The sequence below is a fragment of the Mchenga conophoros genome, linkage group LG3 (assembly GCF_057382185.1).
Source record: "Mchenga conophoros isolate Kocher_MC1m ecotype Shallow Benthic linkage group LG3, M_conophoros_male_GT1.1, whole genome shotgun sequence".
In the NCBI taxonomy this organism is placed as follows: Eukaryota; Metazoa; Chordata; class Actinopteri; order Cichliformes; family Cichlidae; genus Mchenga; species Mchenga conophoros.
Window position 1 is genome coordinate 75,135,702 of NC_140528.1, and position 19,097 is coordinate 75,154,798.

At 42.1% G+C, this 19,097-nt stretch overlaps 1 protein-coding gene across 3 annotated transcripts in view; it reads right to left on the minus strand.

Moving 5' to 3' along the window:
• Positions 1-8,259: 8,259 nt before the first annotated feature.
• The window catches only part of LOC146580482 (meiosis 1 arrest protein-like), a 55,350-nt gene continuing 44,512 nt past the window's right edge, over positions 8,260-19,097 (minus strand). The window contains exons 8-13 of one of the 3 annotated variants that reach the window (XM_085267252.1): positions 16,773-16,914; positions 14,483-14,552; positions 14,244-14,410; positions 12,435-12,550; positions 12,146-12,200; positions 8,260-10,446 (exon numbers count right to left, since the gene is read on the minus strand). In XM_085267252.1, coding sequence (XP_085123378.1) covers positions 10,213-10,446; positions 12,146-12,200; positions 12,435-12,550; positions 14,244-14,410; positions 14,483-14,552; positions 16,773-16,914 — 784 coding nt within the window. In that variant the 3' untranslated portion in view covers positions 8,260-10,212. The remainder of the gene's footprint in view (positions 10,447-12,145; positions 12,201-12,434; positions 12,551-14,243; positions 14,411-14,482; positions 14,553-16,772; positions 16,915-19,097) is intronic. The other 2 variants (XM_085267254.1, XM_085267253.1) reach the window with 2 other exon arrangements.

Below are 19,097 nucleotides of genomic sequence, written 5' to 3' on the forward strand. Positions count from 1 at the left end.
CGATTTCTTCAAAGTCACTTCTTTAAACAAGTTTCTCGATTACCACCCCGCTCTCCTTGTCCTGCCAGGAGCCAATCAGACGCTTAAAAGACTTTTCTGTTCTGGACCAAAACAGGACAGCGACGCAGTCTGACCTCATCCTCCGCTTCTCTCCTGCTGCCACGCTCTGTTTTTGTTGTTTCTGTCGGTTTCCAGCCACTTAATCACACCATTAAAGCCCAGCCTCAAAAAAAAAAAAAGTAAGAGAAGCACAAAGACGTCCTTTCTTACTTTCTTCCTTCCTTTCTCCATCTCTGCTTTAATTCTGTTGTCCGGTTGCTCTGGTGACAGTTAAAACGGTGGCTGGTTTGTGTCAGACACGCTGTGCATTTTAACTCCTGAGAGATACCGTAAGAGGACGGCGGGCACACGAGATGGGAAGATGTGAGGGTTTCTTCTGAGCTGAGGGTGACAAAACAGTCGGAACAAAGAGATTTAAAGACGGAGGGGGGAAAAAAAGAAACGCTGACATGATGAATGCTGGCTTGGATGAGCCAAGTTGTGTCTGGTTGGCTTGCAAACAGGTACAGGCTGTTCTCTTTGCAGCCACTGCTGCTATTTATCCCCTTCATCCCTCTTTATCCCTCTTTTTTTATTCCCTCACCTGCTGCTGGAGTAATTGGATTACATATTGAAAGTAAATTTCCCAACTTCTCTAACACTCCTTCTTCTTTCAGACAGAACGAGGGAAGAAAAACAAAGTACAAGAGCGGCAGTGAGCTTCTGTCTTTCTCATTAAACTCTCAGTGAACCAATTGCGAGAAAAAAAAATGCTGGGGAAAGGGCACAACACACACACATTACGGCACTGTTTTCATGCAGTCAACATTTTCTTTTATTCGGTTCAGCACTTCCTCTTTGGAATATCCAAAACAAGCTGTTTACATATTTACAGTGTCTGTTTCCAGAGAAGACTTTGCCCAAATTCTGGCCATAAAGCAAACTGCGCAAACTTTCATGCTGAGTTCGGTTTCAATGCGTTCTTTATCTCATGTGACTCCACTTGTTCGAGCTTTAAAAAAAGCTACAGTTTTGCACATTTCAGCTGTTCAGTTTAGCATTTTAGACACGCAACTGACTCTTTTTACTTTTTTGAAATACTGAGTATCATTTACCAAAACAGGAACTGTGATTTAATTTTTTTGTCTGTGTAAATGTGCAGACCACGAGTGACATAAAAAGTTTTGTTTCTCTCTCTTTGCAGTGTCTTGGGTAATAAAGTGACACACATTTTATTTCTTTCATGTCATTGTCAGTGAGAGCGAGTGTGTGTTGCAATTTTAGGCTCATTTTTAAAAACAGTCGCATAAAAAGTCCCCGGAGCTAAATGAGAACGATTATGTGGTAAGCAAAGAAATGTGAAGAAGATGTTAGTGTGACCAGATTAAGAAAATCCAGTCACACTATGTATTCATTCATTCTTTGTTTAAAACATAAGACACTGGACTTTTTCATGTAATCCGAGCTAATCCTTTCAGTTACGCCTAAACAAAGACCATCTTTCTCCATTTTCTCTGTTTCAGTATAACAACAACAACAACAACATCAGTGTTACTGAGCACAGAGTTATGAGCGTGGATAACTCTGTGCTGGATAAATGCGCAATCCAAACATCCGGGCCCGGTACTTTGAAACAACTTCAATAAATGCAGGATATCCATCCGTTATCTGGATTCATTCAGGGATTCAGCAGTCACACAAAGCTGGTTATCAACTCACTAAATCAACTCAGAGTTTCCCCTGTGTATTCACAGGAAAAGGATGGTGTTAGCGGCATCTGGCCAATCACGGATAAGTGCTGCAGCTGGCAACAGACTGGCTGATTAGTATAGTTTAGTATCGCTTTATGTTGCCTGACGATAAATCTATACGGTGGGAAAACTAATACAGATGGAAAGCAACACAATGTGTAAAGGGAAAAGCTCTGCACAATAAAAGTCCTCAATGAATGTGTCTGTTTAAGCGTTTTGGTCAGTAAAACTGGAAAAGAGCAACTATATTAATAGTATTTAGACTATTTAAGGTTAGTGAAGAAAATCAACATAATTCAGTGCAAGTTGATAAACTTACGCTGGTATAGCTCACTGGGTTGAGCAGGTGACCCATATGTCACATGGCTCTGGCCCTATGGAGATGTCAGCCATGCTGTCGTATCTCAAAAGTCTTGAGCCACCCTCTTTATATTTTGCCATGAAAATGGCAAATTGGTGCAGAAATTTGGGGGAAAGCCATCCAATGAATGCTAGTGCTCCACTGCATGTTGTTCTATTCATGAATACTTTTACTGCACTGGTGGTGTAGTTGGGATTACTGTCATGCATGCTGTCAATGAAGCCTTTTTTAATCCTACACTTTCCAGATGGTATTGCACGATGGATGAATATCTGATTGTACTTTTGTGTATTCATATTTCCAGTTTTTAATGAGATCTCCAACACCACTGGCTGAATTTTAGCCCCAAATCATGGCAAATCATTAGCTGTACTTTTTATGCTTTACTGATTCAAAGGTCAATCATTAACAGAAAAAAACAAACAGAACGAAACCTCTGAAAATGTCAGGTACAAATGTCCAGACCTTCAGAAAGCCTGGAGAACTATTGTTCAAGACCACTTAATTAAAAAAATCTTTAAGCAAAATATAAAAAATGGAGGGTTAGGGTTAGCACTGTACTTGTATAGCAGCTTTCTTGCATAGATGTGTATCTTATGCATGAAAGCACGATTTCATGCATATATCTCCCTTTCAAATGCTGCTACAACCGGCAGCCAGTTAACAACTTTGAGCTACCGTCACTTTTGAAGCTCGCCCAGTGACGCACTTAAATGCTCAATGTGTTCAAAAAGCAGTGCGCTAAAATATCAGCTTGTGGTTTTACAGTTTTTTATGTGCTGGGCTATCAAGCCTGTTTTGGTCATGTGCATTTCCTGAAGTGTGAAGCAGTTGCAGCGCAGCCTCGCAATGAACTCCACGACAGGCTGTAAAGCTAAACTGCCTCTTAACAGGTATGCAGAAGAGGGCTAGGCCGTCACAACTAAATCTGCATGTATCCCGTCAACATATGCTCAACAACAAACCGATGGATTTATCCGTTATCACCAGCTAAGATTCAGATCTTATTTCGACGTTACAGAAAGCACCCTGCTCTTTCTGTCACCTCCTCTTCATTTTTGTTCTTCACACTTTGCTCTTCATCTGTTTGACCTTTCACACATCTGCAACGGGCAAGGTGCACGAACACGTATGAACAACTCGATACTGATGTGTATCAGGGTGTTATTTGCATCTGCATGGATTCCACCATTTGTCCCTTGTTGTGTACATTGTTGTCTTGTATGTGTGTGTGTGTGTGTGTGTGTGTGTGGTAGCCTCATACTGAAAGGCTTTATCAGACTTCACTTCACAGTTTCAGATCAACTTCTGTGAGTTTTCTCACCGTAAAATGGAGAAAAATGACAAGTTCAACAGTGAGCGCTCTGCTGCAGGTTATGTGACACCAAAAGCATCGAAGTTAAGATGCTGTGAATGATCAACAGACAGCAGAAACATATAGAGGCTTTACTCTACCAGACATGACACCAGTTGTGTATGTGTGTGGGTGTGTTTGCACCATTTCTAGACACATGAGTCTCTCTGGCCAGACAGTTTTATCTGCAGCTTTGAGGTCTATGTGTTACTTACTGCATGTCTACACAAACACACACACTCACACATACTATATTAACTATTATCATGTCAGTCACAGCCTTCCTGTTCTTTTCACTGTCTATTCTCAACACTGCGTGACTGTCTTCTTCCCACCAAGGTCTCCTGCTCGTCCTCTTTAGTCAAAGGTCACGTCAGAGTTTAGTTTCGGAAAGAGAAAAGGACCAGCCCAACAACATGAGGCACTGAAACTTGTTTTTTTTTTTCCGCAAACACGTGCTTCTGTGGAAAGAGAGAAGGAAAACAAAACTCCTTTCCAGAAGGCTTCATATTGAAGGGCAGTAGGTGCTTGGCCAACAGGGCAGTGCCCTATGATACGCAAATGTGCAACCAAATGAATCATAAAAATATGTAATAGATAATATATACATAGCTCACTGTAATGGTTTTTCTCTGTTCCTGTACGACAGAACACAAACCAGCAAAAAGAAACGAAACTGCTGCACTCATATTATCCTAGCTTTCCAAAGATGAGAGGAAAACTATGAGCAGAGGAAAACATCTGTCCCTGATGTCTGAGAAACAAAACAGAAATCCGTCCATCCATAGTTTAGCTAGTTAGCTAGCGCACAGCTAGCATGTTTGCAGTTAGGACACAACAAAGTCAGGAAGTCGGTATAGTAACCTCAAATTGACGTAGCCCCTGGGTTCTGTGCCTAATTTAGAATTGTGTATTCTTATTTAATGGGTGGATGGGTTTTATTTCTAGTTGCATTCATGATTGTTCCAGGGGCTTGTGATCCTTTTGGGTTCTGGGTAACGAGGGAAGTGGGAACGACTGGCGATAAAGGCACACAGGGGGTCATATTAAGAGAATCAGAGCAGGGAGGGAAAACACAAGACAGTGTGAACAATGAACTACCAAAATAAGACAGGCTTTTGCTTTTTATGCAATGTCCCTGATTATGCTTTGCCATGACCCTCGTATTTCTTTCCCTGATTACCCTTCTTTGTATAAATGGTCCTGTTGTGTCTGTAGTCTTTGTTGGATTCCCTGCTGTGGTGCTTCCCTTGTCTTGTTAATTTTTTTAGATTTCAAACTATGATATAAAGTCTTTCCTGCCCTACACACCAGTTAGTTCTTGTTTTCATTCCCCATCCACTTGTCATCTATTCTCAAAGGCCCATGAGCTGCTGAACAAGGCCTTCCAGACTGAAGCTGCTAGCCTAGCTCATTGCTTCTGAAATATCTGTCCACTTCATTATTAGTCAATTGCTTGGCTATCTGCAAATTGCATAAAACTGTGTGATTGTGGACAGTTGTGGTTACAGATTATCTCACCACCTCCATGCATTAGTACTTAAAGTTTACCTAATTTGCTAAAACGCACAAAACACAATATACAAAGGTCTACATATGGTCTCTACTCTGTGTTAGTGCCTGTTAACTGACTCAACTGCATCAAATGAGGCTCTAAAAGGAAAATAATGAGCCGAAAGATTTACTGATGCATAGCTAATGACACTATTGATGGTGCAGCTTTGATGTAATCAGAGGAAACTTCATCCGAGAGATTCATCAGGTCAGGAATCCCAATAGCCTCTTAATGATGTAGTTACTCTACTGAATAAAGGAATAACAACAGTATTGTCAGGCTATGGCTTCAAATGTTAAGATCTGTGCAAATGCCATTTTTTATGTCAAACATGGCTGGGTTATTTTGGTCTTGTGAAAACTTGACACCTGTCAGCTGCACCTCTTAATATAAAAACGACTTTGAGCATCGTTTCCTCATTCTGTTTCAACTTTGCGATGCGTAGCATATGACACACTCCTGTTGTGGGCATCTGACAAGACGTTAGTGCTTTCTGACACGGGACACACATGAAACTGTCCGGTTTCCTCTCGTGTTTGACTTGGTCGACCACCAGCGCTCTATTTTTGGCTTTGCGTGGGCAAACCAATTCAGTCATGTGTGTCTGAAATAGAGGTTCATTCACTCTCGCTCTCTTTCAGTGCTACCTAAAGGAAATGTCAGTTTCTCATTCATGCTGCTTCATTTGCAAAACCTCAATGATTATCTGCACAGAGGTTATGTGTGGTGAAGAAGTGATTTTTCTCAGCGAGCTTCAGTGGACCACACTTCAGGTTCAGGTTCTCTAGTTTCTGTGCTTTTCATGATGATAATCACTGGGACGCATACTCTTCAGAGATTTGTGCTCCTGACTTTATGTCACACATGTGCACATGTGCATGCATTTCAGACATGTAGGAGTAGAGACCTTTCAAGATTTCTCTTACGGGTTTCCAATTCAGGTTCTGTAACCTTCTGACTTCACCTCCTCACTTCCTCCTCACAGAGATGAACTTCCTCTTTCAATTCTCGCTCAGCGTTGCTGGTAAGACAGATAATTATTCTCTGCCTGTGTATGAACTGTGACTCCTGTGCTTATTCTTCCATGTGTATAGTATCAGAGTCCTGTGGCAAGTCAGGACAATCGCAGGAAAGAGACAATGCGTTACAGTCTGTGGGACAGACAGAGAGTCTGATGCATGTTTTTTTTTGTGCTCTGCAGATTGCAGCAAAAAAGGAAATGGAACATTGAGCATAAAGCAGGAAGTCAAAGCACTAATATTATCCTGACTCAGATATAGATGGCACAAAAAAGAATACAACCGCATTTTTAGACAGCTGAACCACAAAAGCCTTTTTACGCGGCTCAGAATTATCGAGTTTAGTTCGATGCACAGACACGTCTGCGAATTACGTCCCCCAAAAAACCCCAAACCAAAACAAAACACCACCCTTTTAGAAGTTATTAGAATGAATAACTTGGACATGAAGTTTTCCAATATGGTTTCTGCAAGGTGACGATGCATTGCTAATGACACTATTGATGGTGCAGCTTTGACGTGAAAACAAATAAAAGCTAACATTTTATTTTATTTTATAACTTTAACCAATACTTCTGGAGAATTTAATCTTGTCTATATTCATCTTGCTAAAAACAATGATTTAGTCTGTTCTTGAGCAATAAGCGTTACCAAAAAGGTTAAATAGACACTACTAAAAATAACAGTGGCAGAAAGTAGCTTCCTACGCTTAAAAAAACAAACAAATAAATAAAGTAAATTAAGCTTACAAAAGCAACACAGAGACTTGCACACACCATCGCTTCTCAAAATATCACTTCGTGCTCGGTAACAAATAGAGAAGTTTTACTGTGAAGCACCCTTGCTGAATGTTTGTCGGTTCCTATATAATCACTATCTTTTCTGTTAACAGTAACAGTCTGTGAGAGATGTCAGCGTGTATGATTATTAGTCTGAAGAAAATAACAGAATGTGGGAATTAACCACCAAACCCAACAAATATTCTCTGCAGACCAAAGTTCATTCTTTGTGTGGAGCGTTAACAGCTTAGGTCTAAAGACGTTTGTGTGTGTGTTGAAATAAATATGCTAACCAGTTAACTCCAGTAACTAACCACATGTAATGCTAGTTTGTAGCTAAAAGTGTTTTACAAGGTCTTGAACAATCAGGCCAGATCTTATCCTAAAGACCTCACAGTACCATATCACCATACAACATTAGGTGATACTGTATCCTCCCTTAGGTACACTGCAATAGGCCTAGGCTGCTTCCCATGACGCACCCATTAGTATTTCTTCTTCACGCACCTGTTTATACACCACTCAGCATTTAGTTTTCACCTGTCTCCTTTACCTCCACCCGGTCATGGCGGCCCCTCCTTGAGCCTGGTTCTGCTGGAGGTTTTTCCTTTTAAAAAGGAGTTTTTCCTTCCCACTATCACCACATGCTACTGCTACTACAGCATAGATGCTACTACTGCACATTCACCTAAGGTATATGTTATATATATATAATATTCTACCTCTATCCCCCCCCCCCTCCTTTTTGGACAAGTCGAGGAGCGTGTCAGGTTACATTCCACTGTGTGTTTTGTGTTGGAGAAAAGGTGGTGAAAGAAACATTATATGTAACGATGGGTAAAGCTCCTGACAACAGACCACTTGAGAGCAGGATTTGGGCAGGATTGGTTTATTGCTTAGCACACTATTTTCAATGTCCTGTCCTCACCTACTAGTGATGTCTGGTGATAGTAGACAAAAAACCCAGCTGCTTCCTTTGTCACATACCACAGAAATGAAAGAAATATCGATGACAAAACAAAAGTAGCACCAGTTAAGACCCAGAGCTCATGAGTAAGGATAAGGTGCATACTGCACTTTTAAAAAGGTTAATTTCAATAGGTGAATGGCTTAAAACGAAAAGCGTTTTTATGGTTTTAGTTACACACTGGATGCACTTAATTGTGCGGTGGAGTTTTTTAAGCGATAATGATGAAGATGACAAAGACAATCAATCATTAAATAATAATAAATGCAACAGTTTCATATTTATACGCCTTTTCATTCTGCTCTCATCCTTGGGAAACTCAATAATGTTATTAATGTGCAGGGAAACCTGTGGGAGGTAAAAGGTTAAAGGCGGTTAGGTGCCCTTCTTCTACTATCAGCACCTTATGCTACAGAAATGTTACCGCAATCATCCGCCCACAAACTGGCATTTTATTATTCCACAGCAGATGAACAGATCAGATACAGGTTTATACATGTGTGTGTATATATATATATATATATATACACCTCATATATATGAAAGAAAGCTGAACAGGAACACGATTGAATTAACACTGTGAGATGAGGAAAAAAAGAACAACGAGAAATGCAAAACATTTTTCAGAGAAGACCTTTTGCTTTAGAGCGAAGAATTGTAAAAGTCACCTGACAAGCGGGACACTGTTAAACTTCCTGCAATTTCAAAAACAATTGAACTTTTGTCAGTTTCTGGTAATATCACATTTATCTGTAACAGTTGTGACATTTAATGAGGAGTGTGTCTAACAGTGTGCAGGTCACGCAGAAGAGCTCCGGCTTTAGCCTTCTGACCTCTCCGGGGACAGAGGGACTGCTGTCGTTGCATCTGAACAAATTTATGAAATTCACACCAGTTGACTCAGCTCTCCAGCGCTCGTGAGAATCAAAAAGAAAGTGAAGAGCGAGAGTGAAGAAGCGACGGGGGAGAGAGAGAGAGAGAGAGGGGGGGAAGTGGGGAAAATGTTAGTGGCTAGTTTTGAAGGTCCGGGTGAATTCTTCTCAGAGACAAAAGCATCGTTGTCGTCGTGAATGCGGAAGTAGTGTGACATCACAACGTCATGAAGTCACTGGCCACTGGGATGTGCCAAATGTTATAAGGTTCAGTAAGGGGGTGGAATGGCGGGAGACTCATTAAACTTATGTGTGACAAGGCTCATTCACGGGAAAGGAATTCATAACAGTGACGACGGACAAACGTAACTAATGTGTGAATGTGAATCACTGTCGGGGTGTAAATATAAAACTGTGCACAAACCAGCAGTGATGTAATAACTTCAAATCGCCTCACACACACTCACTCGCAGACACAACGGAGTGTTTTTTTCCAATGCAAAGTTGTCATATTCACGTTTTCACAGAACACACTGGAGATTTTATCAGTTTTCTTCCATCCACCCTCCTCCCCCTCACGCTGCCTTTAAACCCTCTGAGAGAGAGCTGGCGGCGGGGGTAAAGGCGAGCAGAGAGGCCTCTCTGTCTCTGGCTCGTTGAAACAGTGAAGCTGTGTTCGAACGGGAGCTCAAGATGGAATGTGCATGTGTGCGCGCTATAAGTCTTTATGCAGCACGTCTCGTTTATTATGCATCAATTGTAGTTTTGTAGCTAGTTTCCTTTTGACTTAAAGCTGTGCGTGCCAGCGTGCGTGCTGTAGCGCGCAGACACTGCTTTTTATACATCCATCAGCTTTTAATCTTCCTCTGATCTCCCACACACCACCCACGTTTGTTCTTTTTTTTTGCAACTTCTTATTACTTCCCCCCATTTTTTTTGGGTGACTGTTTAAGGCTTTCATTGTCCTGCCGCTTCCCTTCTTTTCATCTTTTATCCTGCTTTTTTCTTTTTCATTGTTTACGGTGTGTGATTTTGACGTTTTGCTAACTCAGCAATCTGCACATGGCAGCGAGCTGAAACTTTCCTTTCTCACATTCACGCTCGCACACATACACGCACATGCTTGCAAATGCAGCGACGGAGGCTTGTTAAATTCAGATCTAACTAATATTGTTCGAGCGAGCGGTGAGAATAAATAGAGATGAAAGAAAGTGTCAGAAGAACCACCCAGAGTGCAGTGCAGAGTAAGTGTGCTCGCAGCGTGTTGCACGGCCTCCTGTGTGCATTTACGTGCAAATTAGCTTGTCTCTTCCTTTCTTTAAAGCCTTTATGAGCTGCCTGATTGCTCACCAGCTTTACAGTGGAGACCAATTAGCCAAATATGTGTGTGTGTGTGTGTGTGTGTGTGTGTGTGAGGGCCTATATATTTGCAGGTGCGCTAATTCCACTGGAACCCCTTTGAAGTGTGCAACAATGGACTTTTCCTCACTTTCTGCTACTAACCCTGCAGCACTCTTACTGTATTAGCACAGAGTTATCATCATCATCATCATCGTTTCCCTCTTGCCGGGTAGGGGCCCGACTGCTGCCACTGCTGCTGCTGCTGAGGAAGTTCAGAGCTGGGCGGGAGGCCTTGCTGGGAGGAGGTCCCAGCGAGGAGGAAGAGGAGGCGGCGGAGGAGGAGGGTAGCGGAGCAACGGTGGCCCTGACCTTGTTGTTCATTCCCAGTTGGCGACTGTAGTTTTGTAGCTGAATGGAGGCGACACACACACACACACACACACACACACACACACACACACACACACACACACACACACACACACACACACACACACACACACACACATTCTGAATTTCAAACTCAAGATCACTTTCTTGTAGAAAACGGGAGATGAAAGAGTGGAAGAGGAGGATGTGAAGGAGTTGGGAGGAAGGACATGTGAACGCAGCAAAAAGGAACATTATGTTTGGACTTTAAGTCTGAGGTCAGCTGGAGTGACAGCTCGCCAGAGCGAATAAACACTTTCCCTGCGTTTTCCCATTGAAGTGAACTATTTGCATGTGAGCAGCCTTATCAGCCCCGATGAGTCACCCTGCCAACAGCTATACACCCTCAGGACACAGCAGGCCTCAGTTGATGGGAATATATAAAAAAAAACATTAGGGTGAAAGTTCACGAGCGATACACTGCCTGTGAAATCCACAGGAAATACTACACTCTACTAGAAAATACTCAGAATATACTCCGAAGCACTGAATATTGGTCTGGAATTACAGTAAAAAAACCCAATAGGATGCCACCACAGCAGCGATACATTCAAAACACCAGACAAACCTCGAGTCGAATGATCTTCTGGAAAGTCTGAACCTTTTAGAAGAAGCCCTTGTGATATAAAACCACTTCATCTCAAAAGTGCTATCTTTGACAACATTGTAGAGTATCAGAAAGCACCACAGCACAGACTGTGTGCTCGTTTAATCAGAGTTTATGACTCACTTTGAAAACTCTAAAATAAAACTGAAGAATGATTCACTACACTATCGTTGTTTCACATCAGAAACGCAGTAATCCTCAGACTCAATGAGGTAACTTAACCACTTCCTGAAATAAAATTTAACTTTTAGGTTTTAACTAAACTTCTGACTTCATATGCATCCAAAATTATTCTTGTGATACTTTAGGCACTGAAGCTGCTTAAATGTTTATTTCGCAAACTTTTATCTGGCACTTTTAGTTTCTAGTTTCTTTCCAGGACATGATAAGATTATAAAACACAAAGCACCATTAAACATTAACCACAAGTTCACTTTGTGGCCTCCTTTAAAAACCTGTGATTGTTTTTACTTAGCATTCTCACATTATCTGACAGCTTTCATACATCTCTCAGATGCTCCCATTCAAACAAAACTGCTGACATCACACAACAGTTTACAAAAACAATACCCTCAGAGTGTTTGAGACTGGCTGACCTCTAGTTTACGACTACCTGGCTACAAACTGAGCAGTTAAAACTAGTTCCAGCTCAACCGAGTGCACCAATAATGCCCGATTATCTAAACTGCCTCCGGAGGGCACGCTTACACAACACCTTTATCTGTTTGCTTTAACTCGGACATCTGCTCGTCCTCAACCGCTGCCTCCAAACAACAATGTGGTTGTTTTATTGGATTATGTTGCTTTACTTCACATTTTTCATTCTCATGTTTATTTTCACGTTTTTGTCCAAAAGGCTTGTTTGTGTCTGACTGCAGCGAGTGCTGCCATCTAGTGATCAAATGAGGACGTGAGGCTGAAGGGCATTACTAAAGCACACGCTCCATAGAAAGATGTTTAATGTGGTTAATCAGAATGCGGTCAAATGGCTCTTGAACCATAAACTTCCCCCATCTTATATATAAGCATCGCAGAGTGACCTTCAGACTGTCATAAAGCTGCTGTGTTTACCTGCCGTGGCTGTCTGCTGCCTGTGCTTTTAGGGCCCTCCTGTGGTGGCTGAATCCTGGGAACACAAACAGCTTAGCTCCTCAGTATCATCTCCTTAACATATATCTGTAACCTGAACATAATCTTCTTAATAAGCTTCTTTATCATTGGCAACAGCTTGTGGTTACAATCACCTTCACTTAGCTACATCTTCACTAACGGCACTGATCACGTCATTCTTTAAATTAGAGCTTTGATCATCTCTATAAATATCATCACAGACTCATCATGATCCTCCCGTGTTGCTGACCTGTATGGGTATCGTGGCTGGGAGAGCAGGCCTCGGCTCCTGAGGTGCTGGTAGAGGTTACTGCTCAGGGTGAGAGGGTTTAAAACAAACTCCTCATCCAGCTGAGTGAGACAGCTCTGACAGAGACAGAAGGCACACGAGTATCATTTGAATATTTCAACTGCGACCTGTTTCGACCTTTAGCGAGTACTCAGAATAAAAAAGTGAGTCACAGTAAATGACGAGGCACCGTGTCCTGTAATGTCCTGTCAAAAATACACATGACGTCTAATACTGTCATCATCACATTCACAGAAGCGTCATCCTGAGACGTCATCGAAACTTTGCGTGCTTCGCCTTCGCGATGATGAGTGTGCAGTTTAAGTAAAGGTCATAATATGAAATTACTATTATAATTCTTTAATATCAGGGCGCAAGTGATAATGTGAGGAAAGTGTTCGAAGGAACAGGGAAAGGAAGAAAGTAGACAGGAATAGTGGGAGTATACGGCAAAGAGAAAGGTGGCAAAGGAAAAGGAAAATGCTTACAGTGAGTTGTTTGTGAGACTAGATGCTAAAAGAAGGAAAAAAGAGGGCCTTTTGTCAGTTGGTTATAGAGAGACCGAGGTGGAAAAAAGATAAAGATGGAAATGTGCTAATGAGTGAAGAGAGTGTGTTGACAAGATGGAAGAAGTAATTTTGAGGAACTGATGGGTGTAGGAAATGTAAGAGAGAGGAAGACAGATGGAAGACAGTTGGTCACAAAGTGCAGATTAGAAAGGAGGAAGTGAGGGCAGCTATGAAGAGAATGAGTGGAAAGGTGGTTGGTCCAGAAGACCTACCTTCTCAAGGTGGAGATGTCTGTGAAAGAGAGCAGATTTTGTACCCTAGAAACATGATTTCTAGGGTACAAAATTTTTAGAATTTTGAAGGAAGAAGAGAAGGAAGCAAGAAATGGCAATGGTGAGGGTGCGACATGAGGACAGTGAGACAGTGCTGATGTGGATGGAGCTGCCCGGCAGGAGGAAATGAGGAAACCCTCAGAGAAGATTCATGGATATGGTGAAGGAGGACATGAAGAAGGCTGGAGTGACACAAGAGGATGCTAGAGAAAGTGATTGATGGGTATGTGATCCAACAGGTGAAAGAAGAAGAAGACATATAAACAAATGGTGTGGTCCTTAGTTCCAGGTATATACAAATAGAATTGTATGATGATTCCATGGTTCAGTCTTTAAAAGGTTAACTGGTCATTCAGGCGAGTGTTAACATGATACCGAAATCCTCCATTGAGGGGACGTTGCAGCAAATCCACCTGAAGAAGATGTAACTCTTAGAGCTGCATCAGAATCTATGGGCCTGAGTTAGCATGATAAATGTTAAAGTTCATGATAGTACAATTAGAAAAGACTGAACAAGTGCGGCTTATTTGTAAAGGCTGTCATAAGAAGGCATTTTCTCCCTAAAAAGAACAGCACAGCTTTGGACAGGTGAGAACCAAGTGGAGATGTTTGGCCACAATGCACAGTGTCCCCTCATATCAGCTTTCACCATGGAGATGGAGGCGTGATGATTTAGGCTCGCTTTGCAGGCACAAGACCCGGGCAGCTTGCAATCACAGAGTTGACCATGAACACCTCTGTATGCCAAAGTATTGTAGATTCAGATGTGAGGATGTCTGTCTAACTTGGCTCACAGCTTGCCTTGTATTAATGTAAAGGTAACCAGTGCTGATAGATTACTGAAGTTGAATCATCAACTTCTGCTTTGAGGTTCTCAGTGTCTCTATCTACTTCTCTAAATTGTTTAGAGCAACCGGAGCTCATCTAACCTGTATAGTCTGCATGGCGTGATGTGCAGGGTCCTGAGCCGAGACCAGCTGTGAGCACGGCAGCAGCAACTCTCTGGAGACCACAGGCTTCAGCAGCAGGGACAGAGATGGAGATGGCTGGAGGATGTAGTGGGAATACACACCTGTGTTGGACACATACACGCGGCCTATGATTGTTCACGAATGACCTTGATAAACAGTCATCTCTCTCACACATAAACATAAACACAAATACACACATGGACCTGAGGCTCCAGCTGCAGACTTCTGAGCCGGCTCCACCTGCAGCAGCAGGAACAGGTCACGACTCTGAAAGAGAGAAATCAAAAACTTTTCGAACCGTGGAGGGATATGCAGAATCTTGCAAGGCTGACAAGCTAAAATGAAAAGACGATCAAACGGTCCAAACAATTTTATGCTATGTTATTACTGCAGAAACACTGGGATGCTGTGTAAAATGTAAACATATCTTAAACACAGCAAATGTTCAAATTGGGACATTTGACTATTTCATGAAAAAAACAACAGAGAACATTTGAATTTAATGGCAGCAACACATCTCAAAAACAGGGCAACAAAAAGACTGGAAAAGTGTTACTGAAAAACAGCTGGAGGAACATTTTGGAACTATTTATATTAACTGGAAACAGAGAAAGAGCACGTTAGAGAGCCCGAGTTTCTTAGATGTAAAGATGGACAAACGTTTGCCTTTCTGCAAAAAAACTGCATCTACAAAGCGGGGATTGCTTTCAGAATAACAAGCCTCAACATTAAAATTGGGAAGTCTTTGAACATCTCATCAATAATATACAGTACATTATATCATCAAATGATTCGGAGAATCTGGAGAAATCTCTGTGTGCAAGTGACAAGGCTGAAAATCCACATTGTATGCCTGTGATCTTTGGGCTCTCGGGCAGCACTGTGTTAAAAACAGAAGCAGATAAATTAACTTCAGTAGTGTATTAGCACCAGTTACATTAATATAGGGAACCAAAGAAGTATTAAAGTTGAGGGATATAAGCCATTATATCTGAGGTAAAGTTGGAATCCAAATACAGAAAAAGGCTCAATGTGGCTCTTATTTACAGATACTCAGAATCATGTAAATATAAAGTACACAGTTTCATTTCTGAGCTTTTATGCATTAGGACATACCGGTACCAGCTCTTTATGATTATGTTTGACTACATGGGCTTAGGGACACTTCCAGAAAGTTCACTGAGTCGTCCACAAATTCCCTTCCTGTCTTTATCATGCAGAGAAGAAGTTGCGCAGTATGTGAACATGATCCAGAAACCTCTTCTCTGGGTTAAAGCTAAAATGGACAACTGTCGTGTGGTCAGATGAATTTATTGTGAAATTCCTTTGGGGAAAAAAAGCTACATCATCCAGACTAAAGAGCAGAGACCTGACAGCTTGTTATCATCATTATCATTTTAAAAAGTCTTGCATATTTCAGTCATATTTTCAGCCAATGTCAAATTGCTGCAGCTAATCCAACAGCATGGCTTCGCAGCAGAAGAGTCTGGGTGCTGAACTGCCTTGCCACCAGTCCAGACCTTTCACCAGTTGAAAACATGAAATGAAAATACAACAAGAAGACGTGGGACTGCTGAGTAGCTAGAATCCTTTATCAGACAAGAACGGGACAACATTCCTCTCTCGAATGTGAAGCAACCGGTCTCTGCAGCTTGCAGACAGTTAAAAATACCCGCCACCTCTAACCCTAGATGCACCTTTGGTAACAATTAAAAATTCTAGATGATTTTCAGAAAAGTTGACCTCTGACCTCTAACATGTCTGAGATTTTTAAGTAGATCCACCTGAGCTATCAATTTGAAAGTCCTCTGTCACCTCGTTCTTAAGTAAGACGGCGCTGGCACGGCTGGCAGCCTTAACCCAATTTCCCTCAGGATGAATAAAGTATGATCAATCAATCACATTCAAGAAATCGCATTTTCAGAAAATGTGACCTCTGCACACCCCCCCCAGCAGACTGATGTCAATACTCCATCAGCCCTTTATAGCCGAGGGGTAAAAAAACCTGTTGTTAAACAAATAGGCGATGCTTTTTAGTGCTGAACATGGAGCTGTCCCAATTTGTTGAGATGTGTTACTACCATAAACCACAAGATTATTTAATACTGTTCTTAAACTGGCACATTTTCTCTGTTTGATATGTTTACTATGTTCTGCTGTAAACAAAATATGGATTTATGAAATTTACAAACCACTGCATTTTATTTGTACTTGAATTCGCACAACTTTCCAGTGTTTTTGGTGTTGGTTTGTATGAGTTGAGAATCACAACCGTCAAACAAAAGCACAAACATGAATATGATTGCTCTATTCTACCATGACTCCCACGTTCCCACATTCGCTAAAACGGGAACCAGATTTGCATTATGCAAATTCTTTCATGTAGACTGGTCAAATGGGTTTTACTTCTGCATCACATGCGGCCATAAAATGTCAGTTTCTCTTAATAAAGACAATTGTCACAAGATGAAAAAACAGAAACTACACCCTGAGTGTGTGGCAGAGGGCATGGAACAAGTTCTGGTTGTTCTCCATTTCATCCCAGTCCAGCTGCCAGCAGGTGGTTGGGCGGATCACCAGCGGAAGGCCGTACAACACACTCTCACACACGCCGTCTGCACGCAGAACTCTGAAAGACACACACACACACACGCCAACAATGGAAAAAACAATGAAATCCTTTTCATTTCTGAAATGAGCTCCAGCAGAAAACTGTAAGTATGCAAATATATGGAAAACATCATGAGCAGAGAGAATGACATCATCCCTGCTGAGGTGCGTTTGCAGTGTGACCCATTTTCTAACTCAAGTACATAAACAGCACAATTTTCCAACCGTCTGGTATGCAAAACGAATGCCCATTCGTTCACACAAACGCACATTACTTCCTACTGTAGGTCCTGAAAATGTAAAACAAATGCAAATCAAGTTTCTACCTCAGCGCCTGCTTTCTATCATTAGCGTGTGTGTAGCATGCGTGTGCGCATTTAGGGAAAAATTACATCAGCTGTTCACCGAGTTGGAAATAAATTCAGCATTACCTCAACTGCATGAAAACATTACCACCCCACACAGCAGGCAGGTCTGGCCCGGATCTGGTATCAAGCCGGCACTGCTGGTTGACTTCTGGCATGATAAGACGTATGTCATCCAGATATGGGCCAGGCCCGGCATAGATGGCAATGTCTATGTGATGGCATGCCATATCTGGCTCGATTGTGGTTTGGTTTATGTGGCCCAGGCTCATAGAAAACAAGTCTGGGCCAGACTTGGCAACAAGCTGGCACTTCTGACTAACTGGTGTCACAGCAGGGTGTATGTCAATCCAGATGTGGGCCAGGTCTGGCAATGATTGCACTATTTATGTTCCTATTTTCCTATTTTAATTAGAAGAACCAAATGCCATGTTGCAATACTGCTATAGTAGCCAACGTTTCAAAATAAGGTTTGACAGGTTTGTGACTGTACACTTTATCCAAAACCTAGTGACGGTTTACTCATCTATCACGGTCCACAGTGGCAGACTGTGTGGAGAGTGCGAGGAGGACTCAGGTGCAGACACAAGTGAGGATACGGGAGTGAACTTTAAACAAAAGCGAGCCTTTTATTGTGGCTGATGAACACAAAAGAAACAAACAAGAATGAGGGCAGCACAAGAGCAGTAACTAAACAGAAACCTAAACTGGGAACAAACTATGGTAAGGCTATGGCTTGGAATACAAAAGACTGGGCATGGAAACACGGAGGGTGGGAACACAGACGACGCGACACAGACTACATGAAACACAGAGACTAAATACACATGAGGGATGATCAGGGGAAGTGGCCACACATGGGAGCACAGCTGACACACATGAACCTAACGACAGGACAGGAGAGGTGAAACTAAATACACTGACCTTGAATACAGACTTTCAAAGTAAAACAGGAAACATGGAGATTAGACATGACATGAACTAAACATAACCACGCAGACATGACTCATGACAGGTAGACGCACGAACCAGGGAGACGGAGTACAGGGGAAGATGACAGAAGCGACAGCATGAACTTGACAACACAAGACACACAGACATAAACACATGAAGGGCAAGGGAGGCTTAATACAAGGGTCATATAATTACAAATGAGCTGGAATAACTTAATGAACCTAAACAAACAATAAACATCAAAATAGACTAAACACAAAACACTGGGTCGCACGACCCAGGACCATGACACTCATCTTTGCCAGTGGGTGGCTGTAGCTCGGGAGGTAGAGCAGGTCACCTACTGATCGGAAGGTTAGTAGTTTGATCCCTGGCTTCTCCAGTCCGCATGTCAAGAGTATGAATGCAGTTAGGAAGCGCTCAGTTTAGAGAAAGTGTGTGAATGTTGTATAGAGCACTTTAAGTAATCTGGGAGAGTAGAAAAGCACTATGAAAGAGTCAGTACATTCCTTGTCTAAACAGGGTTTTTCATGTTACTTTTGCACTATTATGTTCCGGCACATGTTGTTATTACATGGCTTGATTGAGGTACACATTAGGCTGACATATGGGCCAGCACAGGGCCAGCAGTGTGTCTGCAACTGGCCCGTGGCTGCACACAACCTACACATGGATTACATACCGGAAAGAGTGACGGCCCTTTGGTGGTCCAGATCAGGATTGTCAGAGGTGGCCCACACATGGGCCAGCACAGGACCACCAGTGTGTCTGCAACTGGCCTTGTGCTGGCCCATGAAACAATCTTCAGTGCACTGCATGAGTTTGTGAGAAAAAAATGGCACGTACACATTCCTCTACTGACAGGTAGGAAAGAGAAGAAAGT